The 23,439-nt window shown below is 37.7% G+C and overlaps 1 protein-coding gene across 20 annotated transcripts in view; it reads left to right on the top strand.

Annotated features, from left to right (window-relative positions):
* CCDC158 (coiled-coil domain containing 158) overlaps nt 1-23,439 on the top strand; it is a 126,787-nt gene that overhangs the window by 99,979 nt on the left and 3,369 nt on the right. For 14 of the 20 annotated variants that reach the window (XM_077882562.1, XM_077882557.1, XM_077882561.1 and 11 more), the window contains 4 exons: nt 12,201-12,361; nt 15,118-15,177; nt 19,047-19,114; nt 22,101-22,259. In XM_077882562.1, the coding sequence (XP_077738688.1) occupies nt 12,201-12,361; nt 15,118-15,177; nt 19,047-19,114; nt 22,101-22,259 (448 nt within the window). Of the gene's footprint in view, nt 1-12,200; nt 12,362-15,117; nt 15,178-16,202; nt 18,388-19,046; nt 19,115-22,100; nt 22,260-23,439 lie in introns of those variants that run through there. The other 6 variants (XR_013371077.1, XM_077882569.1, XR_013371081.1 and 3 more) reach the window with 6 other exon arrangements.

The raw sequence follows: 23,439 nt of genomic DNA, 5'->3' as shown, positions 1-23,439 counted from the left end.
AATCTCTGTCTTTTAAGTGGTATACTCGGGCCATCAATATTTAAATTCATTATTCATATAGCTAGATTAATATTACTATGTTTGTACCATGTTTGTTCTTCTCATTGCATTTGTTTTTGTTTTTTTTGCTCTTTTTTCTGCCTTTTGTGATTTTAATTAAGCATTTAAAAAATAGTGTCAATTTCTCTCCCTTTTTAATTTCTTTTTAAAATTTATTTATGATAGTCACACACACAGAGAGAGAGAGAGAGGCAGAGACACAGGCAGAGGGAGAAGCAGGCTCCATGCACCGGGAGCCCGATCTGGGATTCAATCCCGGGTCTCCAGGATTGTGCCCTGGGCCAAAGGCAGGCGCTTTTTATTTTTATTTTTTTTAAATTTATTTATGATAGTCACAGAGAGAGAGAGAGAGAGAGAGAGGCAGAGACACAGGCAGAGGGAGAAGCAGGCTCCATACACCGGGAGCCCGACGTGGGATTCAGTCCCAGGTCTCCAGGATTGCGCCCTGGGCCAAAGGCAGGCGCTAAACTGCTGCACCACCCAGGGATCCCTTCTCTCCCTTTTTAGCATACAAATTATTTCCTTTTTTTTTTTTTTTTTTTTTTTTTTAGTGGTTGCCCTAGAGTTTGCAACATACATTTACAACTAATCCAAGTCCACTTTGAAATGACACTATACCATATCATGGATAGTAGCACAAGAACCTTATAATAACAAAATAGTCCTAATTCCTCCTTCTTGTCCTTTGTATCATTGTGATCACTCATTTCACTTATATCTAAGCATATGTATATACACATATATATTGTATATATTGTTGTTATATCATGTATGTATAACTGAATGCATTATTCCTATTATTTGAACAACAGCTGTTACAGAAATTAAAAGAAAGTTTTTTTTATCTTATCTTCCCTTATTCCTTCTCTAAATTCTTCCTTTCTTTATGTAAATCTGAGTTTCTGACTATATCATTTTCCTCCCCTCTGAAGAACTTTTAACATTTCTTGCAAGGCAGGTCTACTGACAACAAATTCCTTCAATTTTTGTCTGAGAAAGTCTTTATTTCTCCCTTACTTCTGAAGGATAATTTTGTAGGATATAGTTCTAGATTGGTGGGAGGTTTTCTCTTAATATTTTCTCTTAATATTTAATATTCTTGCTTGTATGGTTTATAAGAAGTCTGCTGTAATTCTCATCCTTGTTACTCTGTGTTTTTTCCTCTGGCTTCTTTAAAAACTTTTTGTCTTTGATTTTCTGTATTTTGAATATGATATGCCTATGGGCAGGTTTTTTTGATGTCTGTATTGTTTGATGTTTCATGAGGTTCCTGGATCTGTGGCTTGGTGTCTGTCATTAATCTTGGAAAATTCTCAGCCATTATTACTTCAAATGTTTCTTCTATTTCTTTCTTTTCCTTCTGGTACCCCCTTTATGTATGTTACACCTCTTACAGTGGTCCTAAGTTCTTAGACATTCTAGTCCATCTTCTTCATTTTTTTTTTGTCTTTGCATTTCAGTTTTAGAAATTTACATTCACATTTCTTCAAGTGGGGGCACCTGGGTGGCTTAAACAGTTGAGCATCCAACTCTTGATTTCTTGATTTCAGCTATGGTCAGGATCTCAGGGATGTGGGATTGAGCACCATGTCAGGCTGTGCCCTCAGTGCAGAGTCTGTTTCAGATTCTTTCTCTCTGTCTCTCTCCCCCTCCACCCATCCCTGCTCGCATGCTCACTTGTACCCTCTTTCTCCCCCTCTCTCTCACTCACTTGCTCTCTCTCTAAAATGAACAAATAAAAATCTTTTAAAAAACCCAAACAAACATTCCTTCAAGCTCACTGATTATTTTCTTGTTCATGTTGTCTGTTGATAAGCCTATCAAAGACCTTTTGGGACACCTGGGTGGCTCAGCAGTTAAGCGTCTGCCTTTGGCCTAGGGCGTGGTCCTGGGTCCTGTGATAAAGTCCCACATCGGGCTCCCCTGGTTTTTCTAAGTTATTTTGTACATTTTTCAGCAGCGAAACCAAACTGGGTCTTCAGCTTTATCCGCATTTCTTATAAGGGAAGAGCCTTTATACAACTGGACACATTTTGGTTTTTCCTCATTGAGAATTTTAACCCTTTTGCATTCTTTCTACAATAATTTGTAAACATATTTATTTTTCCTTTTTTTTTTTTTTTTTACTTTTCAGGCCGAATATTTTATACTGCACTTATTTGTCAAAATAAAGATTCTCACATAATGCTGGTTATCTCTGGAAAAAAAAAAAAAAACCCACAGGTTTCTTCCTCTGTGTCTCTCATGAATAAATAAAAATAAATATAAATATTTATTTATTTATTAAATATTTATTTATTTAATAAAAATCTTAAAAAAAAAAAAAAACAGGGGATCCCTGGGTGGCTGGGGATCCCTGGGTGGCTCAGCGGTTTAGCGCCTGCCTTTGGCCCAGGGCGTGGTCCTGGAGTCCCCGGATTGAGTCCCGCGTCGGGCTCCGGGCATGGAGCCTGCTTCTCCATCCTCCTGTGTCTCTGCTTCTCTCTCTGTCTCTCTATGTCTATCATAAATAAATACATAAATAAATCTTAAAAAAAAAAAACCTCCTTTGTTTCCTTACAGTATTTTTCTAGGATTTCCTTTTGATTTCATCTTAGAATTTCTGTTTTTCTGCTTACATTATCTATCTGTTTTTGCATGTTGTCTACCTTTTCCATTGGAGCCTTTAGCATATTAATCATAAGGAAATTCCTAGTCTCATAATTCCAAAATCTCTGCCATATCTGAGTCTGATTCTGATGCTGGCTCTGTCTCTTCAGCTGCATTTTTTTGTCTTTTTAGTATGAATTTAAGTTTTTTGAAAGCTAGACATGATGTACTGAATAAAAAGAACTGAGATAAATAGGCCTTTAGTGTGAGGGTTTTGTGTTTATTTGACTAGGAGTTAGACCGTGCATGCTGCTTGCTGTAACTATAGATGTCAGAGGTTAAAATGTCCTCAAATGTCCTTGTTTTCTCTCCCCTTTTGTCTTTGGGTTTCCCTAGAGACTTCTTAGGGTCTTTGACATGCATTTATTTCTGTTGTAATCTCATTATTATATAGAAGCCTACTGAAGTCATGGGTCAAGGTAAGGTGTGGGGAGAAGGGAAGCGTTCCCTGTAGTCCTGTGATTAGGTCTCAGTCTTTTAGTGAGCCTGTGCCACTGGGCTCAGGCCCTCCCAAGTGCTCAGTTTTGTTACCCGCCACTCCCCTCACCCACTGCCACCTTTAGGTGAGAGAGGAAGGGGCTGAGTTAGGTATTTCCCTTCCCAGTTGGTAAGATTCTATACAACCCAAGGTGTAGAGGGGCTCTGATTTAATAGTGTCTCTTAAAGGCTGGATTTGTTAAGAAGAACAGAATGCTCTGAACATCATTTCCAAATATGTACTTTTCCCCTATTCCTGCTAGAAACACAAGATTTTTCTGCAGTCTTCACCCTGAGAACCCACTGGGGCTCCTAAAGGTAAAACTCACAGAAGTATGCAGCCCCAACCTGGAGTTTTTAATTCATAAGTTTGTCCATGTGAGCCTCTAGCAATTAGAATTTTTCTTCCTATTACTGGCTTAAATGAAGGGTTTCCATTCCTGGACTTCTCTTCCTGTAAGCTGTGATTCTGTATATTTGCCTCTGCTGTTGACCTCACTTCTCAGGTGGACCTAAGTAGAGTTGTTGATTGTTAAGCTTGTTCAGCTCTTTTCGTGTTGTGAGGACAGAGGTGACAACTAACAAGCTCCTCACATACTGCATTGACTGTTAATGACCTCTCTAGAAGATAGTTATCAGAAGTCCTAAAAATGCCCTTGGATTCAGTAAGATCATTTCTTGAAATTGGTCTTGAGAAAATAATCAGAGATAGCTACAAAGGTAAATACATGAAAATATTCACTGAACATTATTTATAATAGCAAAAAATGGAAAAAATACAAGTGTCTGACAATAGGGCTTTGGTATAAAAATTATGAAACATCAGTGTAGCCATTTACAGTTATTTTTTAACTAATGTTTATTTTTTATTTTTTTTTAAAGATTTATTTATTTATTCATTCAGAGAGAGCGAGAGAGAGGCAGAGACACAGGCAGGGGGAGAAGCAGGCTCCATGCAGGAAGCCCAATGTGGGACTCGATCCCGGGTCTCCAGGATCACGCCAAACCGCTGCGCCACCGGGGCTGCCCCCTTAACTAATGTTTAGAGGGAAATGTTCATGGTTAGTCAAATGACTAAAAATCCAAGGAAAAGTAGTATATATATACAGATAGCCTGTCTCTCCGTTTTGTCTGAGGCCCCAAAGCCAAGAATAATACAGACATCCTAAAGCAAGGTACTAGACCACCTATGCAGCACCAGCTAAAAGATTGTGAAACCAGTTTTGCTACTTTTAGCTAGTCAATTCAAGGTTTAACAGGGGAGGCTAAAAGTTGAAGAGGCCCACAGAGAAGTGTTTAGAAGAAACTTGCCAGTATGCTCCAGTCCCTTCACACTCCCACACCTTAAGTGGAGATGGAGGAACTTCAGGGAAATACTCTAGCAGAGCTGGACAAGTGTCCCCTGGGGTTTGATTTATGAGTCCTTTTAAGAAAATTTCATAGTCAAGTGCCTCTCTGTAACGGGCAAAGTGGAAAAGAGGACTGCCTTGGTGGCATATGGTACTACCCTAGTGGAGGGCAAAGGTAAAACATGTGCTTCCATGGCCCAGTTACAGGCCTTAGGAAAAAAAACATTTTATTTTTTTATTTTTTATTTTTTTTAATTTTTATTTATTTATGATAGTCACACACAGAGAGAGAGGCAGAGACACAGGCAGAGGGAGAAGCAGGCTCCATGCACCGGGAGCCTGACGTGGGATTCGATCCTGGGTCTTCAGGATCGTGCCCTGGGCCAAAGGCAGGCGCCAAACCGCTGCGCCACCCAGGGATCCCGAAAAAAAAAACATTTTAAAAGGGATGCCAGCATGATCTTCATCAAGGTATAAATGCTGGGAGACCAGGGCTGGGCAGGGCTCATACACCAGTTCACTTGCTAGTGAAATCCCCAGAGTTCACCCCAGGGACCACTCAAGCAGGGCCTCACCTTCTTCCTCTGCTTTCCTCCCTTTCTTGTCTCCAACCATGAAGTGGCCCAAAGCAGCATCTAACAAGTGAGGAAGGAGTAGGGCAGAAAAGGAAGAAGACTTAATACTCCTGTTCATTGAAGCCTTCCAAGCGTGAAACAGTCCTCTCCATTCATTCTGTAATTTTATATGTTGCAAAAAGACAAGAGGGAAATACCTCAAAGTGTTAAAATGTTAACAGTGTTTATCTTATGGCACATAGAATTTTTTCATCATGTATTTTTTTAATTTTTTTTTAATTTTTTTAATTTTTTTAATTTTTAAGTGAAAACTTAATGCCTATATCATCAGAACAAAACATGTATAATTCAGAAAATATGTGTTTTTTTTAAAGTGACCCTTCAAGAATTAATTTGTCTATAAAATATTATCAGGCAATTAATCCCTCAATAAATATGTTCTTGAATGGTATAATTTCATTTGAGGCCTTGCCCTTTCTAGGAATTCTTTGTTAATTTGTTAAGTTGGAAATTTAAAATTTTATTATTTTCATCAAAATGGATCCTGTCTTGATTAAAAAATAAATAGTGATTTAATACTGACAATAGGTCATTTGCCTTATATACATTATTTCTAATCCTCACAATAATCTAGCAGGATAGATTGTATTGTCCCCATTTTTAAAATGAAGAAAAGGCACTTTAGAGAAGTGGTGTTGCCCAGGGTCCCACAGCTCGTACACAGCAGAGCCAGGATTAGTACTCAAGTCTGTTTGTGCTGTGCTGTCTGAAAATTCCCAGAAAACTTATATGTTCTTTCTCTGTCCTCTTTCTGTGTTTGTATTAAAGAAGACTTTTGGTTCACACATTGAACTTTTACAAAATTGGTACATGGGATTGGATTAGTCACAGTCCTTGGAGTTGACACTCTCATTGTTGATCCTTATATGGCTTTATTTATTTGATTGTTTAAAATAACAACACAACTGAACACATTGCCCAGCCCAACAACCCGAACTCTACCAGTGACTTACCACTGTGTTCCTCTCCATTCCACCCCCAAGAAGTAGCCACTCTCCTGTAATTTTGATACAGTAGTAATGTATAAACAAATCTTCAGCATAAAAGTAGTTAAATATGTACCTGTAGAGATTTTTAATATAAATGGAGTACTACTATACACATTGGTTTACAACTTGCTTTTTTTAAAAATACTTAACATTTCTCAGAGGTCTTTCTGCACAAGACCTAAGGAACCAAATTCTCTAAATTTATTGATAAATTAGGACAGTGTCTGGGTATATTACATTGTCTGCTTTGGTTCCACAACCTCTAGGGGATCTTTGCCACAGCCTTCAGATTCCTTGATTTGGGCTAAATATGTGTGATACCTGGAGATAGTTCTTATACCTCTGTGGGTAGCTAAATCTTATACATATTTCAGGACATATGTATGCACACTGCCACCCCATACACACAAAGAGCTCAATGAATATCATTTGTTGAATGGTTAACATTTGTTATTATTGTGTCAAGTTTACCTTTCCTTTAGTTAAAAATAACAATGTTGTTTGCATAGAAAAGTAATTATTCTTTTTAAATAATAGACCTAATACTTTATTTGAACACATACTTATAACAAAGAAATATTTCCTTTAAGTGGTAGGTATAAAATTTACTGAGATGTAACTTTCAGTAACTTTCAGACTCGCATTTTTGCCCCAATTTACTAGCTGCTTATTTTGCTTTGTGTAAGTATTTAATTTTTCGAGATTTAGTTTGAGCCTCTAGAATCTCATTTTATCCTGCTCCTAATATTTACTCCCATGGCTCACTTAAACTTACCGTACTGGGAAAACTCAAGAGAGAAAGAATTTTCTTCTTCCAGGCTTATATTAGGATCAATTCTAGAGCTACCATATTGCCTTTTTTTTGACTGTCAGTGTTGAAGGTATTAGTGTAAAACCACGAAGGTAAATGCTTTCCTCCCAATTGGGTTCCAGAAAAAAAAGGTAAACTATTAAACATGTTCCCTCACCCTTATAAGAAGCTGTTCAAAAAACTGTTTGGAAACAAAAAGGAGATGAGTTTCTGACTGTGACCATGTAACTTTCCCCTGCAACTAGAAAGAATGAGGATATTTCTACTTACATCAAGAGGAGCATAGTAGCTAGAATGCACAACTAGCCCTGATAACTTCTTAGCAGTGGCTTACCCAGGTACTAACATGCTGCGCTGTAAGTTATAGCACCTCTCCGGTGATTCTAGATCAGTAAATATGGAGCATATAAAATATATTTCTATACTAAGGGAAGAGTGAGGTGCAAACCAGCCATTCTTGGATACTTCCTATGCACACACATTAAGCACTTCTCGTTTCTTGTACCATCCTTGTAAAGTGAGAGGTATTTTCTTCCTTTTTAGAGATGAGGAAATGGAGATTAAAATAAGCATTCCTCTTGTTATGAAATTATATTTTCATGCATTTGCCTCTCATATTAATCTGTATGGTCACCACAGCAGGCCAGGTATATTTGTCATTTTACTTCAGTTTCTAAGGGAGTGTCTGGCATGTAGTAGGTGTCCTGCAAGGTTTCCTAAAGTGTGAAAGGTAACTTGCCCTAGATCACATAGCAAAAGAATGATGCTCTTTTCAAAAGCCTGTGCTCTTTTCCACTGTACCCCACTGCCTCTCTGCTCCCTGTCACCTCAAGAATGGGTTAGGAAACAGCACTGGCATTTGTGTAAATAACTCTTTAGTGGTTTTAAAGACTCCCGAGGTATATTTGACTTATAAATCGATCTTTGTTTAATGCTTCTGCGTTCGGGGTAATTGCCCTCATGTGATTTGTGAATTACTTTCAGTAATAACCAGGCTATAATTAACTCAAGGTCAGTTGCTCAACTATATTATTTAGTCTTTGCCCATATTCTGTAGTTCTGTGATCCTAAATTTGGATACCTTATAGCCTGCTAATCACATTTCCTAATGAATTTATCCAGTGAGAGTCAGGCAGTGTACCAAAGTGGAAAGATCATGGACTTGGAAGTCAGATGACAGTCTTTATCCCAGTCTCACCATTTGTCCTTTGTGTAATTTTACCAAACTATTTAACCTCTCTGTGCCTCAGTTTTCTTATTTCTAAAACGGAAGTAATTATTTCTATCTTATAGGGTGGTTTGAAGATTAAAGTTCAAATGAGATAATATGTAGAATGCCTGATGCATAACAAGCACTAGATAAATGGTGCTTTTATTTATTTATGTAGACACTTTGGAATGATGAGCCAAGTCTATGAAGAGAAAGTTTGGTTAGAATAAATGTAGTCTAGAACTTGGTACTAAATACACAAAAATACAAAGTTGCAGTATGGGAGATGTGGCTTATTAGTAACATGTGGGAAGGGCCTCCCTTGAGGTCTCAGTCTGAGTCAGCAGTATTATGTAGCAGCCAAAAAAGGTTTTAAAGATAACATCCTGATCCTCCCAGAGAGGGACAGTTCTTCTCCACACAGACTCTCCCTGGATTCTCTGTTTCAGTTTTAAGGCATGAGCATTTAAGGGAATCACTGATTAAGCAGTCTGTCAAAAGAGACACAATCAGAGTGTTAAGAAATCGTGAGCCCATGACACATGAAAAGAGTAGATGGCTTGAAGAGATTTAGCCTGCGCTGTGTGTTACAAAGTGGAGATTAGGGGAATGGAGGTTGAAGTGATAAAATAAACATCAATTTCTAAAGGATTATGTTCGACTTGTTCCCTGTGACTTAAAAGGTAAAATGATGATATAAGTTGTATGGAAGAGATTCAATTAGCCTTTCTCTCAAGGGATTAAATGTATATAAAGGGATCCCTGGGTGGCGCAGCGGTTTAGCGCCTGCCTTTGGCCCAGGGCGCGATCCTGGAGACCCGGGATCGGATCCCACGTCGGGCTCCCAGTGCATGGAGCCTGCTTCTCCCTCTGCCTGTATCTCTGCCCCTCTCTCTCTCTCTCTCTATCTCTCTATCTCTCTGTGTGACTATCATAAATAAATAAAAATGAAAAAAAAAATAAATGTATATAAAAATTGAGACTGCCTGCCTTGGTTTTTGGTGATCATGCAAAGGTCAGATAAGTATATTGCTAGGGTGCCATAAAGGAAATTCATTGTCATTTCTTTTTTTTTTTTTTTAATTTTATTTATTTATGATAGTCACACAGGGAGGGGCGGAGAGGGAGAGGCAGAGACACAGGCAGAGGGAGAAGCAGGCTCCATGCACCGGGAGCCCGACATGGGATTTTATCCCAGGACTCCAGGATCGCGCCCTGGGCCAAAGGCAGGCGCCAAACCGCTGCGCCACCCAGGGATCCCTCGTTGTCATTTCTGTTTGGAGATTAAACTAGAACTAGATGATCTTCAAGACTCTCCAACCTTGATATTTTTTTATTTTTATACCCATGCCAAGTGTAGAGTGTGGAGTATATAGTGATAACCAAACCAAATCCTTCCTCTGTAAAGCACCTTACATTTTAATTGGAGGAATAGCATACATTTCAAAAGTTCTTAAAAGTGTTAGGATGAAGTCATAATAAGAGAATGTCATAGGGCTGATTATGATTATTTGCTAAGTGAATGTTAGAATTCAATGCTTTTCAACCTTTTTTTATTACTTCAAGTTTTAATTTAAATTCTAGTCAGTTCACATGTAATGTAATCTTGGTTTCAGGAGTAGAATTCAGTGATTCATCACTTACATGTAAAACCCAGTGCTCATCTCAAATCTTTAATCCCTCTTTAATCCCCATCACCCGTCTAGTCCATCCCCCACCCACCTCCTTCCAGCAACCATTGTTTTCTGTAGTTAAGAGTCTCTTTCGGTTTGCTTCCCTCTCTTTTTTTATGTCTTATAAAGCACTAGTCACTCTCAAACTGAGTGCCATAATCTCAGGGAGAAAAAAGAATATTTCTGTTTCCAGATTATTATGCTATCATTTATAATAAATGTCAAGGCTTAAAATTTTTGATAATTATCAAAGCTTATTAAATAAACTTGTTAATGGGCAGATGATATGAAAGTCCAGGTGCTACACTGAGATTTTAAGGTTAGAACTAAGGCAACTGAAGATCGCAGTAGGATAAAGTTTTATTTTTATAAAATTTTTTATCTTATTCCATAGCAGACATTATGTCCACCAGGGTTAAGACAGGACAAAACCAGTATTTGGTGAAATTAGATCATCTGCATAGAGATAAATGCTCTTACTCATAAGAAACTGGTTCAGCACATGTGAGATCAGGGGTATGTGGGAAATCTCTGTACCTTTCATTCAGTTTTGCTGTGAACCTAAAACTGCTCTAAAAAATAGTCTATTAAAACTGGTTCACATCTTTATTATTTTAAATTAATGGAGCCAAATTTGGTAATTAAACGGAGTCTAATTTATGAAACTCTGAACTCATGGCAATTTCCAGGAAAAGTGACCATCAATAAACTGGAAAGACCATACTTACCCACTCATTCAGTTAATCAGAATTCTTAATATCTTCAGCTCAATGTTATATGTAGTTTGTCAGTGGGGTTAGGAAGAGAAGAGGATTATAGGCTTATTTCAATAACATCAACACTTGTTTGTCATGGACCCTAGAAAAGCAAAGCCGGTGTTCATTCAGCAACCAATGTATATGGCAGGCTTAACTCTACATTGGGACAGATACTTCCAGCTAAAGTAGCTTGATGATGACTGATGACTTTCTATCCATGAGTGTCCAGCTAAGACCATCTGCTCTCCAGAGCAACTTCAGATTATCATTTGGTTTCCCTTTTTGAGGTGCCTATTGGGAACATCTGTAGTTCTTATTATATTATAAATATTTATTAGGGAATACTTATATATCTAAAACTCATTTAAAAAAAAACTCATTTAAGGGGCACCTGGGTATCTCAGTGGCTGAGTGTCTGCCTTCAGCTCAGGTCGTGATCCTGGGGTCCTGGGATCGAGTCCCACATTGGACCCCCTGCAGGGAGCCTGCTTCTCCCTCTGCTTGTGTCTCTGCCCCTCTCTCTCTATCATGAATAAATAAATAAAATATTAAAAAACAAAAAGTCTCAAAAATATCGAATGTCTCTTTCCTCATCAGTAAAATGGGGGAGTAAATTAATTCATCTCTAAAGAGTTCCTTACTTCTAAAGTTCTGTAGCTTTATTTTTTTTTAAAGATTTATTTATTTATTCATGAGAGACACAGAAAGAGAGAGAGAGAGGCAGAGACACAGGCAGAGGGAGAAGCAGGCTCCATGCAGGGAGCCCGACATGGGACTCGATCCCAGGTCTCCAGGATCACACCCTGGGCTGAAGGCAGCACTAAACCGCTGAGCCACCAGAGCTGTCCAAAAGTTCTGTAGCTTTATAAAATTAGTTCAGCCCTAAACAAAGTATTAGAATTAATTTTTTAAATTTTATGTATTCATGAGAGACACATACAATTATTTATTCATGAGAGACACACAGTTATTTTGTGTTATTTTGCCTGGACATAGTTGTAAATTTTTTGCCTGGACATAGTTGTAAATTTTTTTTTAAGATTTTATTTGTTATTTCTTTTCTTTTTTTTTTTTTTTTATTTGTTATTTCTTTGATAGCACAAGCAGGGATAGTGGCAAGCAGGGGGAGAGGGAGAAGCAGGCTCTCCACAGAGCCAGGAGCCCAATGCAGGGACTCTATCCCAGGGCCCTGGGATCACAACCTGAGCCAAAGGCAGATGCTTAACAGACCCTCCCAGGCACCCATAGCTGTAAATACTTAATGACATAGTGTGCTATCCATACTACATGGTTAAAATCTTTTTGATGATTTAAAATAGATGTGTATAGTTTGATCCTATGTGTATATCCTCTAATTTATAAATATGGAAACATAAATAAGTATACACATATTTATAAATTAGATACAGCACTGTGTTGATTATTGATTGGTTATTATTGATTATCCCTGAGTAGTAAGATTACAGGTGATTTTTTTCTTCTTTTTCCTCCATAATTTCTATTTTACCAGCTAAATTAATTTTACAATAGAAAATAGCATACAAATCTAAAAAAAAAACCAAGGTGTTTTGTGAATTGTTTTAATTCAGCACTCTATGAAACCTAACACATTGAAGGAAGATCCAACAAGGGACCTGAAACAACTTCTCCAAGAGTTGAGAAGTGTGATCAACGAGGAACCAGCTGTGCCTCTGGGCAAGCCTGAAGAAGAAGGGAGAGCACCATCCCTGGGAGTCTCATATGTGGCTGTGTAAGACTGGGTGTACTGCAGAATGGTAGAGCTGCTCTCATCAGGGGTTTGCCATTAGTTGTCTATGTGGTATTGTGTCAGAGGTTGAGGTTTAACTTCAAAGAGTATCTGAAGTTACCAGGGAAGACAATTTGAAAGTGGAAGAGCTAAGCCAAAGTAAAACAACTTGATATGAAGAGCAATCATTACAGTTACTCTGTTCAGAAAGAAATAAGTCAAAGCAAGGTGTTAGCCAAAGTCACGTTAGTATAGTAAGTTGTAGTTCCCGACAGATTTTACACCCATAAGCTTATTTGATCATCACAGCAACTGTTTGAACCAGGACAGGGCAGAGTTTATTTATCTCATCTAAAAAAGTGAGAAGAAAGTAAGCTTCACAAGGTTGACATGCTTGCGGCCACACAGTTCAATGGTGGAGCTAAACCAGAATCATGAGAATTACAAGTATAATCTAATAGGGTTCAGGTATAACCTAATAGGAAAATCCTTGGTTCTCTAGGGATTCATGCCAATGACTTATACCAGATTAGTAAAAGGTCACACCCAAAAATGACTGAACCAGTTCACCAGCCCTTCCCTGTAGATACCTGCAGATATCAATGAGATTCTCATATTCTTTTCAAATAATGTTTTAAAATTTTATTGTGTGTTATTATTAGATTAACAAATCATTTGAATAGAGTATACGCTATATGATACACAGTGTACAGTATACAGTAAATACATTGTATTTAATACAGAGTACTAATTGTATACTAGTTCTTAGTATTGTAACAGCTTGTTGTAATATTCATTTTCTGGATATCTGGCAAATATCTAAAAGTAATACTTTCTGAAATAATACACATATATAAACAATCTCCAATTTCTTAAGGTGTCCAATTATATGTGAACCTGAAGTAGCTAAATATTAACTGGATTTATTTAATATATATTAATAGTATTATTAGTCGTAATAGTGAAAGAGCACAGCCCGGTTACGTAGCATAACATTGCATTCTCCGAATCATATGTCAGAAACATTCCACTGGCTGCTCCTCTGAGGAGTACATATATGTTCAGAGCACTTTCATTTTTGTGGGAACTCTATAATATGCCTTCTAAGCCAGGGCAGTATTACTAAGCTCATTTGACAAATGAGGAGGTTGAGGCATAGATTGAGTTGCCTTCTTCTCTGAAGCAAAGCAAAAGCCAAAAGTAACAGTTAGAGCCCCTGGCTCCCAGCACTAATCATTCCACAAAAATTGCTATGATTTCCCTGATCAAAGGGTTTCCAGCACTTTAGCCACTAATTGTGGACTTGAACTCTATTGGACTGTATTGAACATGAATATATTTGGCTCCTTCCTTTAAAGAATGTATGTTAATTTGCTGTAATTGTACAAATGACCTTGTCACCAAAGCCTCATCTCAGCCTGAAGCTTTTAAGGGTCTATGAAAGCATGTCTGAGTTGATAAAATCCAGGGGCAGCTTTCTGCAAAATTTGCTTGGAGGCCTAAAATCTATTGTTGTGCTTTAAGGAAGAATTTTTTTTTTAATTTTATTTATTTGTTCATGAGAGATAGAGAGAGAGAGGCAGAGACACAGGCAGAGGGAGAAGCAGGTTCCATGCAGGGAGCCCAACGCGGGACTCAATCCTGGGACTCCAGGATCACACCCTGGGCCGAAGGCAGATGCTAAACTACTGAGCCACCCAGGGATTCCTAAGGAAGAATTAAATACATATGAGCAATTAATTATTCTAAAAATACATGGAATCTGGAAATTGTTCTTTGTATAATTAACTGAGAGTTAACATTTATCTATACAGAGATGATAGAGTAAGATATTGCATTACTGAATCAAGCCTGAGATTAGAGATAATCTATAGGTAAGAAGAATCTGAGATTCTGAGTCTAATTAATTGTCCAAAGAATTTTTTTAGATTTCCAGGGAATTTGTGAAGTCTGGACAGTTTACATGGGGATTGATGGGCATTTGGGCTTTAAAGTTAAGGCTGTTATGTTAAATCTAAGGCAGATTCAATGTAATGTATTTTCTAGAAATCAGGAATTTTTTTTGGCTTATTTTAAATTTTGCTGCTGTTTACCCATATGAAGATATTTACATAGTATGCCATACCAAATATAGAAGAGTTTTTTCTATATTTGTACTCATTTACAATGGCTTATATAACTTTTGAGAGGAAAGTAGTCTGGAAGGAAAGTCTAAGAACCTCAGTATAGGATTCTAAGAACCCCACAGAGAACATTGTGTTTTCCTCAGTAATTGAATAGCTGAATTGTTAAATGAAATCCTAAAAAGAGCACAAAGAAATGAAATCCGTAACCTCTCAACAGAGACAGCCTCCTTTTTTTTAGCCAAGGAGGAAAACAGCTAATATTAATTTGTTACTCATGTAAGACACAGAGGACATTACTGTCGGGTCTTCATCAGCCCACACTGCCTGCTGCAGTAGGGACCTAGTTCCCTGGTCTGACATTGAAGGAGAGCTCCCTAACTTATCAGCAGCCCCCTTAGCTCCCATAGTGTGCTCTAACCCAAACAGACTACTCCTGGTTCCCAAAAGGAGCCCATTCCTTTTGTTGTTAAGCTTTTCTTCACATTGTTTCTCTACCTGGAAGAGCCAGTGGCCCAGTCTCACTCTTTGAATCAGTGTTGGTGTAAAAGCAACATTCAGAGAAACAGTGTTGTCTTATCATTAAGTAAAAATTACACCATGTAGCCTTCATCTTTGCCATCCTTTTGCCAACAGAAGCAACAACTCATTAAGGGACTCCACTGAAGGTAGCAAATCCAGTGACACTCTTAGCAGGTAAGAAATGACCTTACCAGCCCCTGACTGTACAGGACTCCACATTTCTACTATTTACTCCTTATTTCAATAGATTGTTAACTACCTGTGATGTGCCACCCTCGACGTTAGGTCCATAAAATGTAACAGTTGGCGAGACTACATGTGTTTACGGTTTATTGACTGACTGCCTTCCAAAGCCCAAATGCCCAAAAACTGACTTTTATCTTTTAGATTTTTATCCTCCTAAAAAGAAATAGAGATATCAGAGCCTTTCATATATCTTGGGAATATGAACATGAATTATGTTTAAATCCAGTTAGGCAGAGGCTTATTCATTGTGGTGTCTTCAGCACCAGCCATTTGCCTGACACAGAGTAGCCATTTAGTAAAACGTTTGTTTCGTGAGTGAATTAAGACAGTATTATAAATACTTTCTTACTGTCTCCACTGCTTGATCAATACATACAGTGAACTTGAATCTTTCTAAATGTACCTTTCTCTTAAATGAGTTGGTGTGTTCTTCTCACCTAGCCATCTTACATGACGTGGAGCCTATTAATAGTATCTGCAACTATCTACTGCATATTTTTATTGACATCTTCTAAGTGCTTTAGACTTACTTCATTTAGTCTATCTAACTTAATCTTTGACTTACGCATTATTATGTCCATATATGTGTTAGAAATGAAGACTCAAGGTTGCTTAAGCAACTTGCCAGGGTCATATAGCTTGTAAACAGTGGAACCACGTTTGAACTCTGGTCCTGCCAGCTCCTGAGCTCAAGCGTATGAGCACCTCTGTGTGTCTAGACTGAGCTCTCTGGGAAGGAGCCCAGTCCTCAACATGAGGCACAGAGCGGCTACTCCCCTAAGATATGTGAAGCTCTGCTATAGTTTTTCCATGACCAGCATGTCGTGGAAATCTGTTCCTTTCAGCAATGGTGTGTTTGTGAAGCAAGAGAATGAGGAGGAAAAGCTGGGACCTGGCCCCTTCCTATGTTCAAATGGGAAGAAGAGGTTTTCTTTCTTTCTTTTTTTCTTAAGATTTTATTTGAGAGAGAGAAAGAGAGAAAGCACAAGCAAGGAGGGAAGAGCTAAGGAGGAAGGAAAGAGAATCTGAAGCAGACTCCCTGCTGAGCATGGAGCCTGATGATCTCATGACCACAAGATCATGACCTGAGCCCAAACCAAAAGTCAGGTGCTTAACTAACTGAGCTGCCCAGAAGCCGTGGGAAGTAGAGGTTTTCACATATTTTATAGAAGCTCTGAAATGTATGAAACACACTAGAAGATTAAAGATGCATTTAAATACTCTCTACAATGGCAAATTGGCCATTTAAAAAACTCACACATAAAGAAATGAGAAAGAATATCATAGTTACTGTTTTACTACAACAGTTCACTGTCATTGCATCATCTTTGCTTTTACTCAATACCTTACAGCAACGTTTCTTCACTTAGAAACCTCTGCAACCTTTTAAGTTAAATCAATATAATCCATATACCAGAACAGAATAAAAAATTAAAGAAATGAGCACCTCTGGTATGTGGCTTTGTGCTTGAATTATTCTGAGAGCTACATGTCTCAGAAGTGTTGTGGAGAATTGACTTTTCTTATTTTGTTATATTATTAAAACTTAATGAGCAACATTATGACCTAAGGAAGATTTCCAATAAAGGCTTCAAAACATCTAGCTCCCCTTTACACATCTCCATATGGATGTTTCAGGAGCTGAAACATAAAGACTGGAAGATCATAATGACCAAAATGAAACAAAGGCAATCATTTCACAAAACCATTCCTCCCATCTTGTCTTCTGTTTCTGTCAATGGAGTCCTGCTTTCCAGGGCACCTCTAACATTATCTTTGATTCTTCTTCCTCCTTTGTCTTGTTTCTCTAGCCACTAAATCTCATTAATTTCAACTCTAAAACAGTTCTCAAAATCATTTTCTTCTTTGTACATCCTCTCCAGCTGCTTGTTTTAATTCCCTGTGGCTGCTGTAACAAAATTAGTGGTTTAAACCACACAGATTTATCTCTCTTACATTTCCAAGGAAGCCCAAAGTCCTCAATCAGTTCCACTGGGTGAAGTTAAGATGTTGGCAGGGCCACACTCTTTCCAGAGCTCTTGGAGTTAATCCATTTCCTTACTTTTTTTTTTTTTTAATTTATTTATGATAGTCATACAGAGAGAGAGAGAGAGGCAGAGACACAGGCAGAGGGAGAAGCAGGCTCCATGCACCGGGAGCCCGATGCGGGATTCGATCCCAGGTCTCCAGGATCGCGCCCTGGGCCAAAGGCAGGCGCCAAACTGCTGCGCCACCCAGGGATCCCCATTTCCTTACTTTTTTCAGCTTGTAGAGTTTCATTCCTTGCACTCTAGGTCATGACTTCTCCCTTCATCTTCAGATAGCAGCATAGCACAGCATCTCAAATCTGTCTGCTGAGTTGCCACATTGTCTTCACTGTCCCGAATGAAATCCCCCACTGCCTACCTCTTATAGACCCTTGGGTTAACCTCCCAGATAACCCAGGATAGTCTCCCCACCTCAGGATCCTTAATTTCATCACATCTGCAGAGAGACTCTGTTGCCATGTAAGGTAGCACTTGTATGTTTTTGAAATTTAGAAGCAGATCTACATGGTGGCCATTACTGAGCCCACCACACTGCATTAGGCCTTGTTCCCTTTCTTAGGCTATGGTGGTGGCCTTGATGGTGTTTAGTGTGGCTGTTTTAGAATTTCCAGTCTGTTGCATGTTCTCGTCACTTCTATATATCAATTTCAAATTGATCTGCCTAAAGCACACCTCAGACTATTCAAAGGCACCCTACTGCCTACTGCAGCAGAAACAAACTGCTCTGATAATTAAGGCTATCCATAATATAGCCATGAAACTTCCTTTCCAGGGCTTTTCTCCTAATGTAGCTATTCTCAAACTTTTTGGTCTCAGACCCCCTTTGTAGTCACAGATATTGAAGATTCCTAAGAACTTTTGTTTGTATAAGTCATTTCTATTGCTATTCTAAGTATTGGGAAATAAATTATCATATTAAGCATTTTAAAAATGTAAAACCCTTTGATATACATTTAGAAATAACTATATTACATGTTGACATAATGGCATTTTATTATAAAAATAACTTTTTCAAACAAAAAATCGTTGAGAAGGCATTGTTTTACAGTTTAATATGTGGCTTAATAAAAGACAGCTGGGTTCTCATGTCTACATTTGCAGTTAACCTCTTGTGGTGTCAGATACTGTGATATCTCTGGGAAACTCCACTATACACTCGTGAGAGACTGAGAATTAAAAAGATGATAATAATATCTTAGTGTTATAATTAAAACAGTGTTGACATTACAAACCCCCTGCAAGAAAACTACTACCATAATATTCTTGTACCGTTACCCAAACCACAGAGAACAGTGTGGTTTATTGCAACTCGATTTAACTAAGTGATACTTTTGTAAAGTGATATTGCTGTTGCCAAAAGAGGTTCCTGTTTTTGTCTTTGTGGGGTTTTTTTTTTTTTTCTATTTTAAAATAAGCTACTGGGATTGTATCTCTTAGAATCTATGAGAGAAATACTTGGGTTATATAAGCTATTATCACCAAAAAATGAATTGTATAACCAATATTGTATAACCATTCTGCATGTCTATTCTGCAGAATGTTCATGGGTACTGAATGCATAAAAAAAATAATGCAACTTTGGATCTCCCCCTTAGGGTATTTTAGGATTTCTGCAGTTTAGGATCATAGCTGCCATCTTTTGTTTATATTTAAGATGTCACTTTTGTGTGCATTAGCTTGCTTCTGTCCATAAATCTAAGCACTGTGTTTGTGAAATGGAATGTTTGCATGACCATCCTTATGTTCCAGAGAGCCAGTCACATTACACACAGGAGACTTGGAAGATCCATCTAGTTGCTTTACATTCCCATCTACAGGTGAGTAGTCAATGAAAGTACAGAAATTGGGCCTGCCTAAAACTCTGCAGTGGCTTCTCATTTTCATGAGAGTAGAAGCGGGTATGACTGTATGTAGCCTGTAAGTCCCCATTAACTCTCCAGTCTCATTTCCTCCTCCTCCTCCTTCTCCTCCTCCTCCTCCTCCTCTTCCTCTTCCTCCTCCTCCTCTTCCTCTTCCTCCTCCTCCTCCTACCCCTCCTCCCCCTTTTCCCCCTCCTCCCTTTCCTCTACTCTGTTGCATCCTCCAAGGCCTTTATGCCACTGTCCCTTGCATTGCTCAGATGCCACCTACTCACTGAGACTACTCTTACCACCTTCTGTAAAGATTGTAATTCTGCCATACTCCCAGTCACCCTTTTTCTTTTTTTAAATCACACTTAGTATCTTTCAATACATAACTTACTTATTTATGTTGTTCATAAAGATGACTGTGTCACCTCCTGCTAAACAAAAGCTGCACAAAGGCAGATGTCTTTGTTTGGTTTCCTGATATATACTAGGCACATAGCAGGTGCTCAATAAATACTTATTGAATGGATGAAAACAAAAAGAATTGAGACAGATGGTTCTCTTTATCGTTTCCAAAGACTTATAATCCTGTCTGCAAAATAAGGAGGTCAAGGAAGTAATTGAAAGATAACAGAAGCTGTTGAAAAGCAAAATGTCATAACAGACTGGAAATGGAAGAGAAAAATAAAAACATTACAAGAGAAAGCCTTGAGAAAGATAGAAATACAATAGGCATGACTGAAATCACATAGACTTGAAATCACCAGACCTCTTAGAGAAAATGACACAAAAAGAAAGATGAAAAATAATTACAGAGAGTATATTAGATTTGGAAGGTATAACTTGTCATCCTAGAGAAGATAATGAAATGAATGGGAAAGAATGAAACTGAAAATGATATTCAACAGAAGTCTAGGTATAAATCTGGACAAGGATACAAGGAAAATGGAGGTGTGAGGTGAAAGAGATAAAAGAAAGATAAGTTTCCAGGTTTTCTTGTTTTTATACAAGATTGTCAATATATATCTAAAATCAAAAACATAATAGTTTTAATTATTTATTTATTTTTTTAATTTATGTATGATAGTCACAGAGAGAAAAAGAGGCAGAGACACAGGCAGAGGGAGAAGCAGGCTCCATGCACCGGGAGCCCAATGCAGGACTCGATCCCAGGTCTCCAGGATCGTGCCCTGGGCCAAAGGCAGGCACTAAACTGCTGCGCCACCCAGGGATCCCAACATAATAGTTTTAAATAAAATGTCAATTTTTAATTTTTAAATAATCTTTAACTTATGAGAAATCTTTTATGAACTAATATTTTGAAGAAAAAGCATTTATTTGAAATTAGATTATTTGAAATTTCACTTACATGTTTTTACTGTTGTTTTCATAATTACTCAAGAGAGTACAACATATATCTTTGCCTTATTAGATTAATACACACGAATGCTTTTACCTTTTCTCCTGTGTTGTGAGTACTTCAGAGCATCTTAATTCCATTCACTATCCTTTCAAGTTACATATAATTGTTGTCACATATATATTTTAACTATAAAGGTGAATACCACCACAATGGATAATTTTCATTATTTTGTACAGTTAACATCCATTTAGTTATACCCACATACTTATAATTTACTTTCTATCTGGTATCGTTTTACTCTTGTGCCTTTAATTTTTCCTTTAACGGAAGTCTGTTGGTGATACACTCTCTCAGTTTCTGTTTTTCTGCAGTTGTCTTTATTTCATTCTCATTTTTGAAGGATATTTTTGTTGAGTATAGAATTTCCAGTTGACATTTTTCCTTCACTTTGAAAATGTTCCTTTTTTTTTTTTTTTGGCTTCCATTGTTTCTAAGAAGTCAGCTCTAAGTTTAATGGTTGCTCATTTAAATGTAACCTATTTGTTTTTGCCCTTTTGGCAGCTTTAGGATTGTTTTTGTCTCTGGTTTGTTTTTCGAGGATGTTTTTTAGCAGTTTTTATTATATCCAGTTATGGTTTTTCTTTATTAAGAAGAGCCCATTTGGGGTTTGAAATAATGCTGCTTAAGTCTGTGCTTGTCTGGGATTCCATTATCTAGACCTTGTGGGTCTGCGTCTGTGATCTGTATTTTTTTCTCTCGGTTTTCTGCTGTGTCATTTTTTTTTTTTAAGATTTTATTTATTTATTCATAGACACAGAGAGAGAGAGGCAGAGACACAGACAGAGAGAGAAGCAGGCTCCATGCAGGGAGCCCGATGCGGGACTCGATCCCGGGTCTCCAGGATCACACCCCAGGCTGCAAGCTGCGCCAAACCGCTGCGCCACCAGGGCTGCCCTCTGCTGTGTCATTTTGTCCCCTTCTATGCTTAGTTATTTTTATCGTATGATAGATATATTTGCAAAATTATACAGATACTCTGCAGCCTAGAATAAGGCTGCCTTCCTCCAAATAGCATTTGTGCTTGCTTCTGGTAGACAACTAAGAACACCATAGCCCCAGGTCAGTTTAGTCCAAACAGGAATTAAGAGAATTTGAAGCTGGACCCCAGGACCCCCAAGGGCAGGTCTTACACCTTTGCAGTTCTAACCCAAAGCCTTGGGTATTTATCAGAATGTCCCCTCAACCCCATCATTGGGAACATTCACTCATGAAAGTTTGACTTTTTAAGAGGGGCAGTATGCTATTTTTTTTTTTAAGATTTTATTTATTTATTTATTTATTTATTTATTATTATTTTTTTAAGATTTTATTTATTTATTTATTCATGAGAGACACAGAGAGAGAGAGAGGCAGAGACACAGGTAGAGGGAGAAGCAGGCTCCATGGAGGGAGCCTGATGTGGGACTCGATCCTGGGTCTCCAGGATCAGGCCCTGAGCTGAAGGCGGCACTAAACTGATGAGCCACCTGGGCTGCCCCGTATACTATTTTTAATTAATTCTGTCCTTTTACTTTTGTTCTTGCCAAATTTTAGCAAGTCCATCTGTGAAAAACTCAGCTTCTCGTTCATTCCATTCTTCTCCTAAGAAGTCTCCAGTTCACTCACTCCTAACTAGTTCAGTTGAAGATTCAGTAGGTTCCACATCACAATATAGATCCACAAAACCTGTTCATTCATCTGCTTCTGTTAAAGGTAAGAATGATCTGGTGTCACTGATGAGATTAATTGATTTCCTGCTCTGGTGAATTGAAAGTTCTTTTCCATAATCAGAATTAATAAACTTTTACATGGTGATCTTATGTGCAAGCTCTAACTGATGCTGTGTAACTTGAGTCTTATTTAAATAAAATAGCTATTGTGCGTGCACACGTGCACACGCACACACACACTCTCCTTAATAAATATGCAGAAATATCATATGTGAATATTTTCTCTTTCTTTCTCTAACATGAGTAAGGAACTTTTCCCCCCTATTTTACGGTAAGATTTTGGGTCTTTTTTTTTTTTTTTTTTTTTAATGCTATGAGTTTTCTTATTTACATTCTCTAAAACTATGGCTCTTTTCAGTCTCTGCTTTTTTAAGTGCAAGTATCTATCATACAAATTTGTCAAAATGTTCTCATTTTTAAAGTTTTAAGTTGATATTTGCTAAAACAGATGAGAAAAATGTTTGATTTAGATTTAAGTGCATGATGAGTAAGTGGATGATAGATATGTATGTATGTGTTGAATTAAACTTGAAATGTCTTTTTACAATATATGACAGCAACACCGATAACCCCAGTGCTCTCTGGCATCGTTCCCTTTGATAAGGGATAAGCTGGGCAAACTGTTGCATCACTCTTAAGTCAGGTCTTAGTCCTGAGAAATTCTCTGCCTCACACATTTCTAGATTCACCCCAAAATAAAAATCAAACCTAATCACAGATTTTAATACATTTTCTTTTTTGTCATCTTTTTTCCTGCATTTTGTTCTCCTTCCTCTCTTAATGTTTCTCAGTTATCCTTTAGTATTTTTAAAAACTTTAGAGCAGCAAATTCTTTAACTATTAGAGCAGTGACTATTGTAGGAGTAGAACAATGTTTCTGGTCACCTCATTATTGTGATTACATGATAACATGGCATTTTTTTCTACTGTCAGATAGATATTCATCACATACATATTATCTATGTGAAAACTCTCTGAGTAACTGTTTTTCATCCTCTGAACTAAAACGATTCTTAGATGATTGCCTTTAATATTAGCATCTCTGTACTGAAAAGGCTTTTTTTTTTTTTAACTTTTTATTTATTTATGATAGTCACAGAGAGAGAGAGAGAGGCAGAGACATAAGCAGAGGGAGAAGCAGGCTCCATGCACTGGGAGCCCGA

Source organism: Canis aureus, chromosome 33 (genome assembly GCF_053574225.1).
Source record: "Canis aureus isolate CA01 chromosome 33, VMU_Caureus_v.1.0, whole genome shotgun sequence".
In the NCBI taxonomy this organism is placed as follows: Eukaryota; Metazoa; Chordata; class Mammalia; order Carnivora; family Canidae; genus Canis; species Canis aureus.
Note: the sequence above shows the minus strand (reverse complement) of the source record. Positions and strands in the feature narration are given on the sequence as shown.